Consider the following 19,234-nt stretch of genomic DNA (forward strand, 5'->3'; position numbering starts at 1 on the left):
ACTAAGTTTCTCTTTCCTTGCTGGATTTATGAGTTCATAGAAACTACTAGCAGGGGAACTCCTGAAGAAGTAGTGTGGGTGTTTAATTCTTCACTATTAGTTTGCTTGTGTAAACAATTTGTTTTCTCTCCTCTCTCCTGGGACAAAGTGTTTCAAAATAAGTGTTTTAGAAGAAAATAAACCTCATTTGAAGAAATGGTGAAACTGGGTCAAAGAACTGACAACAGCAAACCATTCTGAAGTAAAACACATTGGTGACCCCACATGTTTACTGTATCAGGGGGTTACATTATGTACATAGGTCAGGTAAAGAGTTTGTTAGTGTCACTTTTTTTTTTTTCTGATCTGACCCAAATGTGATCAAACCCTGAAAGCGAGGCAGCAGCCAGATGACAAGATATTTCCTAGGTTTAATTCTTGGTGACACACTGGCACCAGAAGATTCCCATGACTGCTAGCAACAAACATTGGCAATCATTGTGTATGGGGAGCTGGGACTAAACGTACTGGGATACAGGTTTACTTGGTCCTTTTAGAAATGAAAAATTAAATTGTTTAACAGGTAACAAATTCCATCACTCTTTCTGCAGATAATGAAGAGAAAGCTGCCAATGGGTGAAAATAGTTCTTGTGATTACATACCACACTTTCAAGACTTAACACAGCATTATTTTATTGCTTCTACATCTGGTGACAGTTATTTTTATACAGCTTCTTTGTATAAATTCAACAACATAAAAGAAACCCTTCAAAGTCTATCTGCAACTCTTAAAATAAACACCAACAAGTTCATTTCTCTCTGTTCTTCTGTACCTCAGCTATGATGTATCCCCTGCACAAACACAAACCCATGTCTCTGGGGAGTCACAAATCTCAAGTGAGTAACTTGACCTGCTGTGACTGAGCTAGGGGAACTCAATCCACCCCTAAAACTCATTATTCTTTTCCATTCTGCTGTCCTTCCAAAACCACAGCACAAGAAGGCACATCAAGGAGAAAATAAATCTCCTTCTTTCACAGTCGTGGACCATGACCTCACGTGGGCAGGATCACTGTCCTGCGTCTCCTCCTACTTGCGAAGTCCTACCCCAACTCCTCCCTACTGGAGAGAGAAAACAATGCCCAGCAAGGACCTGGTATCAGCTTCCTGCTAAAGACAGAAATCAAGCATACTCCATTATTTCTCCCAACGCCTCACATAGGACAACAGAAAGACCCTACTGAGGCCAACACCCCCCACCCACCATGTAATTAGCTGGCATTTGATGCTGAGTACCCCTTGATAGCCAGGAAAGCATAAGCCTAGAGGGACTGCTGGTCCCCCCCCTTCCCATCCCCTCCTTCACCAGCCCAGAGGGGCCTGTTACAATCAGCTGGGCTTCCTAATGCCACTACAGGGTTCGAGCAGGAGCCTGCCTTTACAGCCCAAAGTGTAACAGAAGCAGCTGCTCTCAGCTGCCAGTCTGACTGCATTCAGCTCATGTTTCCCACATTTTTTCTTAGTTTGAAGGGCTAGAACCAAGTTTTTTCCCCTGTCTCCCCTTCAAATAAAAGCTATGTTCTGCAGAATATAACTACAGTGGTCCCTCTCTTGTTCAGGGAATCTATTGTTCAGCAATGCATAGCTGAAGAAGACCCAGATTGGCATCCAGCTTTAAAAACATCTAAATTGCTTTTCACTCTGCAGTTCCGTTTCTCTTTCCACACTTTGCCCATCCTGCCAGTGACGTTAATCGAAGTTTTCTACCGTTGCTTCTTTGTACAGCACCAAACACTGACCACCCCATGCTTTCAGAACTGCAGAATTCAGCAGCAATAGCTACTTGTTTGAAGTCTACATGTTCAGTGAACTTTTGACAACTTTTGCTCGTTAATCTCTTGATCAGAAATTCATTCCAAGCCCACGAGCACCTTCAAACAGCTGCCATGCTTCTTAGCTGCTTGCCACAAAAAAGCACCTATCTCCCATCTCCTCAAATGCATAAATTCACACTGAAACATACCTATCCTTGCACTCACACATTTCACACCTACATAAATATTACAACGGACACCACTGTATCATATTCAGGCCTGAAATAGTAACAGTTTAATTTGCCATTTCATGACCACCAAGATTGGAACTTAAGAGACTGCCCCTGGAAACGATGGCTTAGCGCCTTTACAACAACCCAAGACATTTATGTGTAGCCTTGGGAGGTCTGGCATCTAAATGATGATCATCTTATGTGCAATTCAGAATTAGAATACACATTCACATCATGGATCCAGAGACTCAACATGCTAGTGTGGCACTGACTCCAGTGCAGGTACTTTCCTGAACTGGAGCTGAAAGAGGAAGGTCTAAGGCCTTGCTGGGATTAATGACTGTTTGAAAGATGCTAGCCTAGAAATGGGTTCAAGTAGCCAAGCAAATAACCATATTGCCTTCAGTTAAAACCTAGCAAGCTTGAGACAAAAAGCTTTCAACTGACAACCAGCTTTCCATGCTAGCCACCAGACAATGGATGAATAAAAGCAAGGGATTCCATAAAATGCTGGAAGAGTCGCCCTACAGGCATCATACATAATGAACGTTGCCAAAACTTTACACAACCCATCTTTCTTTGGAGATTTTACAGTCAGACTAAATAGGGCTTGACAGATGTTAGGGACAGTGTATACAATCTGTAAGTTGCTAGGCTTGGTGTTTTATTTTTGTCAGGACCTTTACCATAGTTTCAAGATTTAAATGGAATCTGTTGGCCTACACTGCATTAGCACTCATTTAACAAAGTGTGTCAATTAGGAAAAGCACAAACAGAGGAAAAACTGATGGACCATTCATAGCAAAAATTATACATACATAAGCACCTTGCTGAATGGAAAGCTTACTGAGCATGAGCTCAACCTATGATCTACCTTTCTTAAATCCGTTGTCCTTTTAATGCACCAGATTCCGGTAAAATGTTCCTAATGAAGATCTCACCTAGCAAAATAAAGGCTATCTTCCCCTTCTCTTGGGCCCAAAGGGCACGCTCTGCCTTGACACAGTGGAAGCACTTGTAACCAGTGTTACAAGCCTGTCCCTGCCTGGAAAGGCAACATCCTCACAGACACAACTGTGCAGGGTACGCGACATCCACCCATGCATAGGAACTGGAAAGCCCAATAAAGTAAAAACCCAAGAAGTCTTCCCATCACAACTGATGCATTGCCTCCTAGCAGGAGTTTTAACATCAATGATAACCACATGCCTTTGTGAAGGAAAACGTGGTATGAAACAATGTGTTGATATTAAGACTACTTTCTTCAAGTCACTACTTCCAAGTTAGTACCTCATCCAGCAATCCTCAGTTAAACGTACTGCCCAGCTTATCCCAAGGCCCAAGACTTTTCCTTGGTTTTACATTCCATACTTCAGTGGTGTAACCAAAAGCCTGCCAGGAACGTTACTATTAGATGGTCAACATCAGAACTAATAATGTTCTAGCCATTATTAGGAGCATTGTTTAAGTAACTACTGAAAGACATCAACTACTGTCTGTTTTTAAAACACATAAACCACCTTTAAATGCTAAGCAACACACAGAGAATCAGTGGAACTGACACAATACTATGTATTCCTTGGCCTGAAATAAACTTTAAATAAAAGGTTGAATTTAGACGTAGCTCTCAGGCTGTGATACTAAGAAAAATAAAAAATGCTTCCAGCTCACTGTGGAGTAGTAAATGCAATGGTTCTCAAGCCTAGACTATGGCATAGCAAATAAAAGACTATCAGCAGTAAAGGAACATGCCCAGTATGTCTGCCAAAAGGGTGTGCACGTTAGTATACTATCTTTAGCAATGAACAAAACATGCAAGACAGAGTTAAAACACTTCTCTGGCTTCCAGGGCTGTTGTTAACCATATGGGAAATACACTGTAAGTGATAGCTAACATATGTCCACTTATTCCCAAAATAACAAGGGATGAACTAACGTTTTTCATATAGACATCAAAAAATGAATCTGCACTATAACAAACCAAGTATTTATCTTGGCAAATCATACCTTCTAGAAAAAAAATTTGCAATAACGTTAAATATTTTAAGGGACATACTGCAAAACAACTGCTGAGAATATCTTTGTAGGGAATTCCTGCCAAAATGGGTGAGCAGTGCAACCAACATGAATTAAGAATTTTTACAGAACCGCTAAACAGAAAATTTTAATTAACCAAAGGAAAGTTAGCTGCTCACTTGATGGTGAACCTTCATTTTTTTCTCTTATGGAATAAGCTACAAATTCCAAGCAATCCTGTTTGCAAAGAATAAAACGAACACTACATAAAATGAAGACCACTGATACAAGTTAGAACTGAGGCTTTCTGCGTAACTCCTCATGACAAGATGGTAAGACTCAAACATTGCTGCTGTGCAATAACTTTTGTTCATTGCTTTTATTGTATTAAAAGTTCCTGGATCCTATCCCACCTTAAAGTAGAACCACAGCCTATTTCTCACATGGCAGGGCAGGCAGGGATGGCACCTTTCTGGGACACGGGAGAGAGGCTAGTAGACTTGACACACATTCATAATTGACTTAACTAAACAGTTTTACAAGCCCAACATATTTAACCAGTGGAAAAGTTCACGCATGGTTCAAAGATAATTTTCTAAAATTTCAATTGTTTAAAAGCAGTTTATGAAGACTTAAGCAGCAACTCCCAGGTCAAACACACATTCAGAGAAACACTTCAGGATGAGTTTTACTGCAGCTACTATTTAAGTCAATCAAGTTCAAACTGCTAGCAGTAAAAGTCACAGGACTGAAAATCCACATTTTCTCCTTGCACCTGACAAAACTGAACTCTTGTCAGCTTCCAAAACAACCACCATTTTAAACTGCTGTCTCTAGACAGATGCTAGTAAAGCCTATGTACAAAGCTGGGGTTATACTGTGGCACATGGGCAGGCACAATTTACATAATCTAGGGCACCCTGAAGTTTCCCGGACAGGGAAACCAAACAGGCATGGCCCTCAGCAACCACACTGCAAGAACCCTGTCTTCCTTCTCCCAAGCTATTCAAAGTGTTCAGATTATGATTTCGCATCTTGCATTAACTGTGAACATTGTGAAGAAGTATTTTTTTAAATCCCCAGCTGTAGCTAAAATAGCTTATTATGACAATTTACGGAGTGTTGCCATCATCTAACTGTTTTCCTAAGAAATTGTGGTCTCTGCAAGTTATGCATCATAAAGCATCCAAGGCCCCAGCTGGCAAAAGGATGCATGTTTATTTTTGTGAAGGTTATGGTTTTGTTTTGTGGTTGTATTAAAAAAAAAAAAGATAAATTCAGTTAAAAAACTTAACTTCTTTGCAAAAAGTGGTGAGCAGTTTCCCACACAAGCAGATCCAAAACCAGCAACAGGCATACCCAGACCTCTGTCTGGGCCTTATTTAATTCCCAAGTTAAAGTTATCACAAGGCTCACTTACAGAATTAGCATGAAGCTTGAGTAAAAGGCAGCACCTTGCCACATTGGCCCAGGTTGAGCTGGAAAACAACTGGCAACTGTTGTGCATTGCAGGAGAAACCTGTACAGGAGAAAGCACCCTGTGCCAGAACATTTGGCTTTTGCCTGAAGCACCTGACCAGGCATCTGCAGGGCAGGAAGATAAGAGAGGGTACTCTTCTACAGTGAATAACATTTCCCCATGCACTGACTCAATGTGCTGCTCTGATCACTCATTCAGACCTGCCTTCTGCCATCCTCACATGCTCTACAGCTTTGAGTCTTTATCTGAACCAGTAAGCTCAGTAAGGAACACAGGTGAGTCAGTCAAGCAAATATTTCCATTGCTTTCCACACATTCATTCTCAAATGTATTTAAAAACACGTTTTGGCATATACTCAAAAAGCATCATCCATTAAGAGAAAGTATTAAACAAAGGATTAAGAGGAAGACAAGGCTACAGATCTGCAGGCAAGTTAAGAAAGGGTATGTCAGCATATGTAATACACATCATGCATGAAAGGAAAACCAGTATGACTGTGGGTTATTTTCATGTTGGAAGTATGTTTCAACAAAGTCAGGGTCAAAGAACCCTGGAGTTAATTACTGGAAAGCACGGATTTGTATTCAGCAAATACAAAGAAGAAGCCAAAGACATCATTTTGGATGCATAAAAAGTAAGAGAACCATTTAGAAGTCCAAAAAGTTTTTGTTTTTAACTTTCCAAGCCATTTGTGAGACCATGTTTAGAGCACTGTGTTTAGTCCCAGGCATTTGGCCAGATGGCATTCACATTCTGGAACTGGTGGAGTGAGGACCAAGAATAGCGCCTTTTTTTTTTTTTTTTTTGCAGAAAGCCCCTCAGAATAAAGTTGTTTCTGCCTCTAAGCCTGCATACATGTGACTGGGGGAGATGACTGTTAGCATCCTTCACCAGAGCCAATCTGCAGTGCTCCGCTAGCTGTAACGGAGCAACAGTAATTTGCAGCTAAGGATTCGTCCCTTAGTTTTTAAATACCACACAAAATGATTCAGTGCTTTCAGACTTTTCAGAACTCGGGAAAACAACACCTGCTTATGTGCAAAGCAGGGCTTTTACTCTTCAGAGACAAGTCACAGGTAAGACACCTTCCAAGAATTTTCATTTACAATGCTATCTTGGAAACCCTGTTCCAAGATTGGGAGGAAAAATGCACTTCCCTTGTCATACATCATCTTCACAGACCAGAATCCTCCATGGTGCAGCATCATTAACAGTCTTTTCTCGCAACACACAGCACAAATGGGTTCACTAATTCCAAATCATATATGATACTGACATATCACAAAATACTGTTATTCCTGCCAGAGGACTGGTAGGAATCCAATAGCTTTCTTTTGCTACTTTCACTCTACCATGGCAAGATCTTGCTACTCCTCTCCCATATTCACATTGATAGTAGACTCCCTACCAGCTTCAAAGAGAACAGTACAGCATTAATGCTCATTAATTTTCAACTGAGCTGTTTACAACAGCACTTCCAAAAAACCAGAATGAACCTACCAAGAGAATGTGACTGCAGCTCCACAATTTCTCTTCCTTTCCGTGTAATTTCTCTCTGCTGATCTCAAGGCAGAAAAACAAAACCACCAAAAATCCACACCTGCTTTATCAGCCAGCTTCTTTTCAAAGCATTGCAGTAGACAGATGACCAGTTTCAAGTAACTGCAAATCAAACTAACTTAGACTTAACAGCAGGCAAACAAATATTCCCCAACTTCCCCTAAGCACACAATCAATGGATATACTATCAGTCTTGCAATTGCAAGACAATCAATTTTAGTCACTTTTCCTAGAGAACACATTTAAATCTTTCTGTAAACTTTCAATAAATTATATGTGAGAAAAAAACAAGATGGACAGAAATATGGCATTAGCCATCCTGCAAAATTTTCAATTTTATTTAAAAAAAGGTAAGCATGGGCTTTACATACATAGGCTCATAAAAACTACAAAAGGCAACAAAAAGTTACATGGATAAAACCAAGCTCTTGGGCCTGATTCAGCATTCACAACTAACAAAAATTCAGGGGCAACTCCCTTGAAGTTAACAGAGTAAGTATAAAACTTACTGTCAAGAGAGGAGAACTAGGCCTGTCCTCCTTCGACTGAAGAATGATCCTCACAAACAATGGACCTTCCAAGCATTAGAGATCCTGGGAATGCTGTGCTACATTATTCTGCTTTCTGTTTTGCCTTAAAACTTTAGGCAACACCACCTCACTGAAAAAAAGACAGTTACTAACCTTCTGTGCTGAGAATCCTGCCCTGCTTCCTCCACCTCCACGGGCACCAGGTGCAGGTTTTGGAGTAACCCCCCTACCCACCACTGAGCCAAAGAGCTCCCCTCTCCACCACTAGCCCCCTCACTAACCTCCTCCTCCTCTTCACCCAGCTCCCACCCAGGAGCTCTTCTCAGCCACGACACCCTACAAACAGGAAAGGCAGACCAGCCCTGCTTCCACAAGAAAGGCATCAAAGGGAAGGCTGGGCTAGAGCTGCTCGAGCATTGGGGCCAGCCCAGGGCCCATCATGCCTGCCCACGCCACAGGGACCACTGGGGCACAGGCCGCTGACACAGAGGGGGGGGCCCTCACCTCCACCACCCAACCCCCAGCTGTAAGCCTGCTGCCGCTCAGCTGAGCGGGCCAGAGGAGCACACCCATCGGGACAATGTTTGCTGCTTCATGAGTTGACCCTTATCCTCTCTGACAAAGCGCTGCAGGCCACAGGGTGACATCTCACAAAATGGCCTGTGCTGCATGAACACCTCCCCAGTACTGTATTCTCACAGGGTGGCTCCACACGCACCACCTGCTTGCAGAGCAGCAGCACGTGTTTTACACGTGCTCTTCACAAGGGCTGCTGTGACTGGGTCAAGCAGTGCAGTGCCTGGATGAGGAAAGGACTTGTGCTTTCACACCATATGAACCATCTTGCCAACCACACAGTCAGCTAGGAGAGCGGGTGCTTTTCAGGGCAGGAGGTCCAGTGTGGAAGCAGCCATGGGCTGAGACTCGCCGTGATGCCTGGTACGTCCTTCATCACCTTTCATTTCTGCAGCAGAATTGTGGAACAGGAAGGCAGAAGAAAGACTGCATGTGTTAGTCTTGGTCCACCTACAAGAGGCCCTCTAAGCCAGATTAAAACAGGCTGGGTTACAGAACGTCTCCCCTGTCAGGTAAATATCACACAGGGCCCAGACCAAGAGCAGGATCAGACCACATAAGCACTTCAGACTTTACAGCCAAGAACACAAAGCAGTAGCAGTTGCCCTTCCACAAACAAACTGTGTTTCATCTCACAGCAGCCGAGAGACAAAGAAAATTCCACACCCCTGCTAGTCCTTTCTCCTCGTCCTGCTCAAACTGCAAATACTCAGACTCCTGAACAAGTATGGTAGGCTGAACCAGTGTGCCTTCGGATTGGGTAACTGCAGGTGGTAGAATATCAGATAAAACCAATGACCATAAGTAGTCCTACTCTAGGTCATAAGCTCCATAAATGCTATAAAGTGGATGTGACATCCATTCCAGCTCTCAGTAATATGCTCCATAAGAAGATATGTGATAACTATATTGCATTAAGTGTCTTGCTGTAGCATTTTATGTGTCAGGGATAATTTCTTTTCAGTGTTCTAAACTAAGACATGTATTGGAAGTTAGAGCCTCGTATCCATCCAATTCCTACAACATCACCTCCGTGTTTTGTTACACAATGACTCAATTTAACACAGGGTGCCAAATACTTAGTTACACTTCCGTCCCCTCTCCCAATACACCCTACCAATTGAATGATAAGTGACTCCAACAAAAATGGTTTAACTGGCAACACTTGACTCTGCTTAGCATTCCCTCCAAGCAACTCTTAAGTACGGAATTTTAGAGGATTTTTGTGAGACATGACGATAAATCTCCAATTACACATTAGAGGTATGTAAACCTCTTATTTTCAAGATCTGTATGGTATGCCAAGTATTTCGAGCCACAGGCAAGTCCTGCACAACCACGGAGCCTGAAGTACACATGACCACAGAACCAGTTTTCTGTATGTTGCTCCACTTTGTGCTTGGAGTCACTACGTCTGGAAGGTAAAACCACAACTTTGCTGTTGAGCTCCTTTCAGCTCCTGATCCAGAGCCCCTCAGTGATCCTACAGGGCTAAGAAGCTGTGACTGCAGTTCGGTAAGGTGTGTCGTTAAGAACAGGACTGAGGCCATAGCTACTTCATATAGTATTAATTCCCTCCTGCTGATAGGAGATGAATTACATTAATTATCACTACAATGTGACAGCTCCATTATTCTAGTAAATAACAGAAGCTATATTGATAGCACCTTTCTGCCTTTTTTTTTTTAAAGCATTAGCCCCTTTGTGAAAAATTCAGTCACCATACTATTCATTCAGTGCCTTAGTAACTACTGTGTTCCATCTATCTTTAGAAACAATCCAAAAATGTCCCTGAGCCTTAAGTAAAAGGGATGGTTATCTTAGACATACTTGAGAACAACAGGAGCCAACTTTCCTGGTCCTGTCAGCCACACACCAAAACCCTCACACAGCTGATCACACACCACATGTTTCAGCAAGCTAGGGAGGATGACACCGGAGCAGAGTTTCAGACAGAGACCATGACCGACACCTCCCAGTGTGGCCTCAGAGCTGAAACGAGGGACACCGAGTTGGCTGGGAGTGCAACAGGGTGATAGAGCAGTCCAGCTCTGCCACAAGAGCCCCCCCGACATATCTTATCCAGCCGTGTCAGGAGGACAGGCTGCCAGCAGACCCCTGGCCAGCACAGCCTCATAACCACTCACGTGGCATAGCCCCGACCAAGAGACTTTGAACTTCTGGAAAAAAAGGAAACAAAAAAACCCCAAACCAAAACCACAGTTGGGCCACCTGTGCTCTGAATAGCAGAAATTATGCATTCCTGGGTTTGCACCTTGTTCAGCACAGAAGTTTCTCAAGCCACCTCAAGTTTTTCAAGCAAGTTTGAAATCCTGACACTTAACAGGCTCAATTTCTCAGCACACACACTAGCTTTTGTTATGCTAGCTGTCCTTTTAAAGCCTTAGACAGAGAGGACACCTACATTACAACTACTGCACAACCAAGTCTTGACAGACTGACCTACCAGGGATACCTTACCCTGAAAGCCCATTTCCAGCAGCACTGCCTGATCCCAAGCCTGGTGAGGTGCAAAAAACCAAACAAAAAAATACCAACATTTTTAAGTTTACCCAATATGAACAGACTGAAACCTACAAAATCCCCCAAGGAAAAAAAGTCAGCCTCAAAACTCATTTGGTAAGTGCATTCCTAGCAACATATAGGAACCTTGTTCCACCATCATTTTCAGAAGAGTCAATATTGCTGATATTATTGATAATTATTACTTGGTTTATATTTTTAATTAACACAAAGAGCGAGACAGTGGATTGAATACAAAGCCTCTCAATGAAATTAAATGCATCCTAGGATTACGTATGGTAAGACACAGGGGACTGTTCCATATAAACATCTTCAGAATCACAGCATAATTTTCTTAAGTGGCTGTGTGATTAACAGAGAACTCTATAGTTTTCCTGCTCAACTAATTAAATATTCAGGTCCCAAGTAAGCTATTAACAATAAAATGGTTTTAGAGCTAAATAGATCTAAAACTCATGAAATTTAGCATAGATCTGGCCTGGGGAAAGGTAAGAGCTTAGTTCCACAGCTGTAGCGGCATATTTTTATCCCAGCACAACACAGAATTACTCAGCACAGACATGGCTGAATTGAAGACAGAGTTGCTACACAGCAGTAGTACCTGCCCTTCTAAGCACTGCCCCATCAGCCGCATAGCCTGCACCCCAGCGAACCTTCACTTCTGCAAAAACAATTAACTACAGCCACTCCACAAGTCCCTGGGCTGTTCCCCACAAGCCATGTTCTTAGAGAGAAAGGGCACTCCCACAAGCACTGTCCTCTTTACCCCCAGGGCCTTTCGCCCACTCAGAAATATCAGGTGGAAATCACGTTTTACCCAATCCTCATTGATATGGCTACGCTGGCAAAGGCACGCTTAAAAAGGCTTAAGAGTTATGCTTTAGGAAATAAGCAAATATAACAAACTAGAGCTGAGCAGCCTGGAAGGATGTCAAGACAAAGGAAACAAGCTACCAGAAGAGAGTAACACCTTCTGCTTTTCTACATCTATCAAATCAGACCTGTGTGATTTAAAAAAAACTTTAACCGTAATATTTATAAGGAAATACTTAAGAAGAGGAACTGGCAAGACATACATTGTATCCCCCTCTTTCTGTCCCCAGGAACCCCTACTCCAGTCGGAAAAGGGATGCAGATGCCCAGACCGAGAGCTGGTCACTGAGCCTGGCTAAGCCACTGTTCACTGCGTGCGCTGCCCACAGGCCCTGAGCTGGGTTTAGCACCGCACTGCACACACGCGCGAGGCTTCTCCTTCCAAGGCCGTGTGACCTAGTTACACCGAGGGGAGCAGGGAGGGAGGCTGCGGGACAGCGCCGCTGGAAGCGTGCGACGAGGGTCCGCAGGCAGGCAGGGTGGCGGGGGGGAGGAGAGAAGGGGTGTCCCCAGGCAGGCGGGGGGGGGGGTGTGTCCCCAGGCAGGCAGCGGCCCCGAGCCCCCGCCCGAGGCCTGGCGCCGAGCGCAGCCCGGGGTGCCCGGGCCCTGGAGCACGTCCCCTGGGAACTGCCCGCGGGGAGACGAGTCCGAGCCGGCCTCCCCTTGGCCGCGGCAGGAGGAAGAGGAGGAGGAGGCGGCGGCAGCGCAGCCCGGGGAGGGAGCGAAGCAGAGCGCCGGCCGCAGCCCGGCTCCTCACCTGTGTGCCGGCGGGGCGGAGGGCCATACGTGCCGGCCCGTCGCCGCACCAGCAGCCGCCGGGGCTCAGCCCGCGCCCGGCCCCGGCCTGCTCCGCGGCCCTCGCTTCTGCCGGCCCGCCCTCTCCCCCGGCGCGTTTTCGGGGGAGGTGGTTTCAAACGGCCGCTGTCCCCCGGGCCCCCTCCGCCCGGTCCCCGCCCCGCCGGGCCGCGACCCCCGCGTCTCGCCCGCCCCTCACCTCACCTCCCGGCGCCGGCCAGCAACGGGCAGCGCCGGCGGGAGCCGCCCCCGGCCAGCCGGGCCGAGGCACGGGGAGGAGCCGCGGCTTTGTGCCCGCCGCTCGGCTCGGCTCGGCTCGGGCCGCCCCTCTCCACCCCTCACCCCGGCGTCGGCTCCCCCCTGGGGCCGGGCGCCTGCGCCATGCGCCTGTCCCCCGCCCCGCTCTCCTCCCCTCCCCTCCGCTGCCGGCCCGCCCTGCGCCGCCGCCGTGCCCGGGGCGTTCCGCGCGGCGGTGCGGTGGAGCGCGACCCTCGCCCGGAGCGGGCCGGGCCGGGCCGGGGCTGCGGCGGGCGGAGCGGGGCTCCTCCGCGCCGCTGCTGCCTCCTGGCCGGAGCAGCCGGGAACGGGCGCCAGGGACTCGCCGAGGGCGGAGAGCCAGGGCGGGCTCCCGAGGTGCTCCCGGGCGCGGCCGCGCCTCGGCCGCTCCTCCCGCCGCGCTCGGAGCGGGGCCCGCGCCCGCTGCGGCTGTGGCCGTGCCCGGCGCCCTCGGCGGGGAAGGGCCGCGCTGCCGCACAGCTCTGCTCCGCCGCACAGCTCTCCTCTGCTCTGCCCGCGGCAGGGTTCGGCCCGTGGCTCCTTTCACTGGCTTCAGCTAACGAACTGCCGAAAACAGATGACAGCATCGATGCCGTTAGGATGTGCGCGTTCTACAGGTCATTCCAGGATTCCAACACTCAAGTGTTTCACAAGTTTATTATCAGGGCAAGTTATTTCAATAACAAAAAAACGAGAGCAAGATTTTCTTCCAGTCTGGCAGCTGCTTTCTCCGTAAATAGAGAACCCGTTAAAAATGCTAGCAACCGCCCTGAGGACAGCGGCTGACATGTCAAGTGTGATTAGGCACATATTCAAGGACACGCAGTGGTGGGAAAATCTTCTTAACGGGGGTATAGCAATTCCAAAATTCAGACCATTAAAATGAAAGGTGGATGCCTACCCAGCTTTGTGGAAGTAGGACAAAGCAATGCTGTCTTACTTACAAGGCGGTGACATTTACATTAATCCGTGGCTCCTGTGAAAGTGGCTGTTAATCTTCAGGCATGAGACCTGGTCAGCTCATGGATGCAACCACTTAATGCATCTGAGCAGCTTCTGTTGCTGCAGCTTTCATGTAATCTATAGCTGTCTTTTGACAGAGAGGTGTGAAACTTTGTGGTTTGAGCTGGAGGCAGCTGAAGTAATCCTGCTTGCTAGTTGTGAAAGCAGTGGTGAGTTCTGCAAGCTGCCTCAAGGGCCACAGAAACCTTTCTGCTCCACTGGCATGCATACCACACAGAACTTCAACATTAAAAAGCATTTATCACAAGGGATACAGTGACTGACTTTTGAGTCCTGCTGCCTCTGGAAGCTGCTGGCATTTATTCAGGTAGTCCAGTTTTGCAGTGCCTGGCTTGCCGTAGCTGTCAGACCCCTTGGCTACCCTTACAGAGAGGGGGAGATACCACTGCCCCCCAGAAGCATTTGGGAGCAGTTCAGTAAGGTGCCTGCCAGCCAAAGAGGAAAACAAGAGCAAACAAGAGGCAGTAAATGGAAGGCAGGTTAGGACATGGCTAGCCCTGCCAAACTGGAGCAGAACTGAGCTCTAAGGACTGGAGAAAATTTACGGAAAAGACTTTGCCACATATGGCCTTTCAAGTACCTGAGATACTGGGTGAAGTTTCATGGCTCACGTTTCTTATTTATCCCTGATTGAGACACCCCCCCCCCCCCCCCCAATCCAGCTGTGAGGAAGGGCTTGGCATGATTTTCTGTACATACAGTAAGCCTGCAAAAAGCAGATTTTTCCAAGCCCTGAATGGCCATGTTATATTTGTCATCATATGGGTGTGGGGCAGAGAACAGTGTGTATACAGAAGGCTTTAAGCATTGGTGGGATGCCCTAGAGGACTTGAATAGTCCAGACAAGAGATAGCACTTAGCCTTCCCCAAGCTGCTGCATAGCTGTATTATACACCCGAGTGAGGTGAAGTGAGGGAGACTTTCCCATGTAATTCGGTTTTGACTGGGCCTTGGCAGTATGTGCTTTAGCTCTAAAAATCAAAACACCTGGTTCTTATTTCCATTGCAAGAGGAAAAGAGTGTTACCAGGATCTCCAGTGTCTTGAGGAGATACTGAGGGGACAGGAAACAGACTTGCTTATCTGTTGTCACTCCTTGGCAACTGCAGCAAGGAGCAGCAACTATTAATTCCTTCAGCTAGCTTCTCTCATGGTAGCCAAGATTCCTATTCAAGAGACTTTCCTCTTCCACTGGCTCCTATCCTAGAAGCCTGCCACATCACCATGAGCTCTGAAGGAGGGAGAAGAGAAACTGCAGCACTTTTTACAGGAAAGGCAGATGAGTCACTGGGATCTGTCTCCTGTGTGCTGAATACATTGATGCTGCAGCACAGGGAGATCTGTGCAGTCTCCCAGCTGTAGGTGCATCCACATCAGTCCTCCAGAGCCTGGTCATGTTCACTGATGACTTCAGAGTGAACTTTTCTCACCTTAAAACACAATGTGTGTTTCAGTTTATAGCACATGACAGCGATTACTTCAGTACATTCAAAATCTTATCCCTTGGCAGTACGGTACACTTTGGGCTGTAAGTCAGATTTCTTCTTCTGATTTGCCAAACAATGTTGGCGCTCAGCTGTGTTTTATAATTAAGGAGGAGGGAGATGAGATTCAAACTGCATGAAGGAGGCACAGCAAAACTGCTTAAGAGCAAAACAGACCTAGTTGTTCTGTTTAGTTTTCCTAAACAGTGAGCAGAGGGGACACATATACTTGCACACATGGAAAGAAAAAAAAAACACCAAACAAACCCACAAACCAACAAGTGAACAAAACCCGTAGAACTGAGCCAACTAGTTTCTTCTGCAAGCTGTAGCAAGGCTGGTATTGGGATCCTGAGTTGTTCTGGGCTTGGGCATGACCTGCCATGTATGGTGAGGCAGAATCTCTCCTTGTTCCACCTCTTCATTTTTCACATCCAGAGGACATTCCATCTTCATCAAAATTTTGGTGTCAGAGAAAGTACTTTCTAGTTCAGGTTTCACCAGTGCCAAGGTAGACAGCTGTCCTGACCCTGTATGCCATATACTCCAAAACTTCATGCAGTCAAAAGCCACAAGAAAGACACCATGAACCTCAAAAAGCTGTGTGGAAGGAGAGTGCCAAGAGAAGTCCCAGGCAGCTGGGAGCTCCAGCTTCCCAGGGCTGCGAGGCAGAGCTGGTGCAGATATGCAGCTGGATCCCAGACCTGGGCAATTCACGCTTACTCCTTCCCACCTCTGTGGATTCCCCAAAAGCAGCCTTTCCAATATAGCCTTGCTAGTGCTGTGCAGACTGGCTATCTATGAGCATTGCTTGCTCTACTGCTAACCCATGACTACCTGGTACATGTAGCAGAGACATCTTGCCTCCTCTCCCCCTGAAAAAATAATTTCCCATTTGAGAGCAACCTCCTGGCCAGGTTACACTGCTCAGCGTGAATGAGGCAAACATCCAATATCACTGTAGGCAAGGGTGTTCCCTGCTTCTGTACAGGGCAATGATTCTGGCTCTTTCCGATAGCCTGGGCTGAGCAATCCTGCCAATATGAGAATAAAATAGAGGTGATCATTAATTTGCTGGGGCCTGAAATTGGTGAGATGAGATGCTGACACCCTGCAAATGAGAAAGTGGTTAATCTTGTTGCTGTCTGGCACTATTTAAATTGTCGCACAGACAGACCCACCGTTGGAGCAGGCAAAGGGATGTGACTTAATCCCTAAGGGTGGGTTTTGAGAAGGCTGAACCCATTCTGGCTGGTGGCTCCTTCTTGCCATTTCCACCAGCATAGACACCAAAGAAATAGCTTCAAAACTGGGACTATGTCTTACTTGTCAGTTCTCCCTTCTGAAGCAATACAGTAATTCCTCAGTACCACACTTCACGTTGTCATTACTGTATTTTGATTAAGTTCGTACTGTGTAAAAAATTGCCTTGGTACTCAGATGAGCCTAGCATATTCACTCATGTCATGTTTGATTGCTACCTGCTTGCTCTCAGTGAAAAGCTTGACAATGATATTGGAGAACATTTCTTGAAAGAGATGATGTCTTGTGGATTAACCTGGTTTTCAAGAGATTTCAGTTCCCTCCCCAGCTCTGCCTGCACAATGCCAAACAAGTAACTCTTTACTGCTCAACCCATTAACTGCAGGGCATTAGCATGCATTTATTAAAATATACAGTGTGCTTGTATTTATTGAACTAAAGGCTACACAAACAGGATAAAAATCAGGCTGGACAAATGTTATGAAAAAAGACCCAGGTCACTTTTGCTTCTTCATATGGCCTCTCCAATATGGGAGGAGAAAATGTGCATCTTCTATTTTCTCTACTCATCAGAGCCACTCTTTTTGCTTCTTCATCTGTTTTTTTCCTTCTTTAAGGTTGATAGCAAAGGACTGGAACCAAGTTGTTTATGACTGTTAGTCACTACATCCATGGGAAGAAATCACTCTTCTTATTTCATGGTGCTGTGCTCTTAAGTTCAACTCTCTCAGTCTTGTCCCATAAAGGGAGATCTGGCCAACAGCTTTTCAACACTCCCCCACATCAAGACGGATTTCCATCGTGGGGTTCTGATGAGAGATCCAACAGCAGCTAGTCTTTGTGCATCTTCCTGACAACCGGGAAATGAGTAAGTGGAAATGCTGTATAACTGTATTTCCAGCTCAGTAGCACTTAATTTTTACCTTCCATCTCTTTAATTCGAAGTATTTTTTTGAAAAGTGCGTTCAGATAAAATGTATATCCATAGAGGGATGTGGGAGCACTTTGATATCCCAGCTCTCAGAGCATGCAGACCAGAACCCCAAGTTTCTCAGAAAGTCCCTGCAGAGTGCAGGCCAAGAGCAACCCAGGGGCAGCACGCACATCCTGCCCCCTGAGCTCCATGTAAGGAAGATGCAAGGGCCATGGCATCTGATCCCGTCTCCTCACCAGCAACCTCATTAGATCAGGGAGCAAGAAGGGAAGGCGCAATAACGAGCCTCCAGCTGCCAATGAAAGCTCATTCCAGCTGCACATGAGCCAAAAGCTATTGCTTTCTCTCCAGCCTGAGCCAAGTGACATGAGAGTAGTGATGAGATCTCTGTCCAGGGAGACGATGACTGCCAGACACTAGCTGCGAGTAATCCTCAGGAACTCGGGAAGAATCAAAGCCATATTCTTATCCCATGGCTGAATGCATGTCTTTTTTATGTGACACCATGTGAGGAGGAGGGAAGGGGTGGTAGGACCTGTATTTGGGTAATCACTTCGTCACTCCACCTGAATTCTGAATCACTGATGCTGTCTCAGACCCACCGCTGAAGCACAATGACTTGAGTTGATTCGAGTTTGAACATCAGTTTTAAAGTGCTTGGAAGTATCAGATACTGAGTAAACTAGTCTCTGCCTTCATTATGGTGGTTGTGGTATTGGCAAATGGGAACACGCTCACATAATCTTCCAAAAAACACAGGCTGGCATTTCCAGTCCTTCTCTCGCAACCGTCTTAACTTGCAGGAAAGTAATGATTATGAGTCATCCTTTCATCTTTACAACACTACTGAAGAAGAAAAGAGGGGGGGAAAAGACAGTGTTTATAGCCTGGCCATAAAATTGTTTGCTAAATAAAGTCAACTGTGCTTCAAATCTCCAGTTACAATGAGAAGTGACATACACCATACCAGTTTATGAGAAAGCAGATCACTAGGGAGAACTGTGATCAACTAATTATTTGTCACTTCAGCATGATGTTTTAACAGTGCGCTGTTTAACTACACCCAACAAAAATGCAATTACTAATGTAATTTCTGCTTCTTAATTAATACTGTTAATGTCTGCCGTTGCTTCCCAAGACTTCCACTGCTTCACTATGACTGTGTGTTTGTGCATTTTTGTGCCCATAGGCAATGCCATTCTAAGGCAGCAGCAGGCATTTGTTTTATTATCTCTTGGCAGCCAAACCAGACCACTACAAACCTGGAGGAGTTCAGGCCCTCCCTTTGCTGGGATAGCAACAAGACTGCTGTTATTCAAGGGGAGGGAAAAAAATGCCTGTAGCTATGTTAAAAGCTCTTGTCTTTATTAGTGGAAGTCTTAACATTTCCCAACATGCTTTCACGTTATAGTATTTTGCCTTCAGTTTGGAGCTGCTTGTAAAAACAGCAAAGTCATACAAGGCCAATAACCTGAGAAGGATCAGCTCCAAGCATAACTCCTACAAAAGCAGGCAGAAGCTGGCTGGTCCAGAAGCTGATGTGCAGCCTTGGAGTTGAAGGATCCCCTCAGATTGATTTGAGAGTTAAATCTCTTGCTCTTCTCCGGTGAGGAAAAAATTTGTGTGTGTAGAATAAGAAAACCTGTTACATAGATAAACAATATTGGTCTAAAGTGTCACTAGATATGGTTACCATTTCTTAGAAAGGCCAAGCATTACGAAGTCAAATGGTAGGAACCAAGAAGACAAAATAGTACCTAAAATGTAATACACACGAGTCCAGGTTCCTACGTAGTTATTGCCATAGACCTCCACTGAACCCAGTAGATTGCTACCTACTTATATTTGGTGCT

The 19,234-nt window shown here is 45.8% G+C and overlaps 1 protein-coding gene across 6 annotated transcripts in view; it reads right to left on the reverse strand.

Annotated features, from left to right (window-relative positions):
• The window catches only part of LOC141920567 (sodium/potassium/calcium exchanger 3), a 282,625-nt gene that overhangs the window by 69,674 nt on the left and 193,717 nt on the right, over positions 1–19,234 (reverse strand). Inside the window, exon 1 of one of the 6 annotated variants that reach the window (XM_074817526.1) lies at positions 12,602–12,647. The exons of 2 other annotated variants lie outside the window; for them this stretch is intronic. Coding sequence is in view for 1 of the 4 variants with exons in the window: in XM_074817521.1 (XP_074673622.1) it covers positions 12,365–12,391 (27 nt within the window). In the remaining 3 variants the exon portion in view is untranslated. Of the gene's footprint in view, positions 1–7,024; positions 7,031–12,364; positions 12,522–12,601; positions 12,648–19,234 lie in introns of those variants that run through there. 3 more of the 6 variants (XM_074817523.1, XM_074817521.1, XM_074817524.1) reach the window with 3 other exon arrangements.

Source organism: Strix aluco, chromosome 3 (genome assembly GCF_031877795.1).
Source record: "Strix aluco isolate bStrAlu1 chromosome 3, bStrAlu1.hap1, whole genome shotgun sequence".
Lineage (NCBI taxonomy): Eukaryota > Metazoa > Chordata > Aves > Strigiformes > Strigidae > Strix > Strix aluco.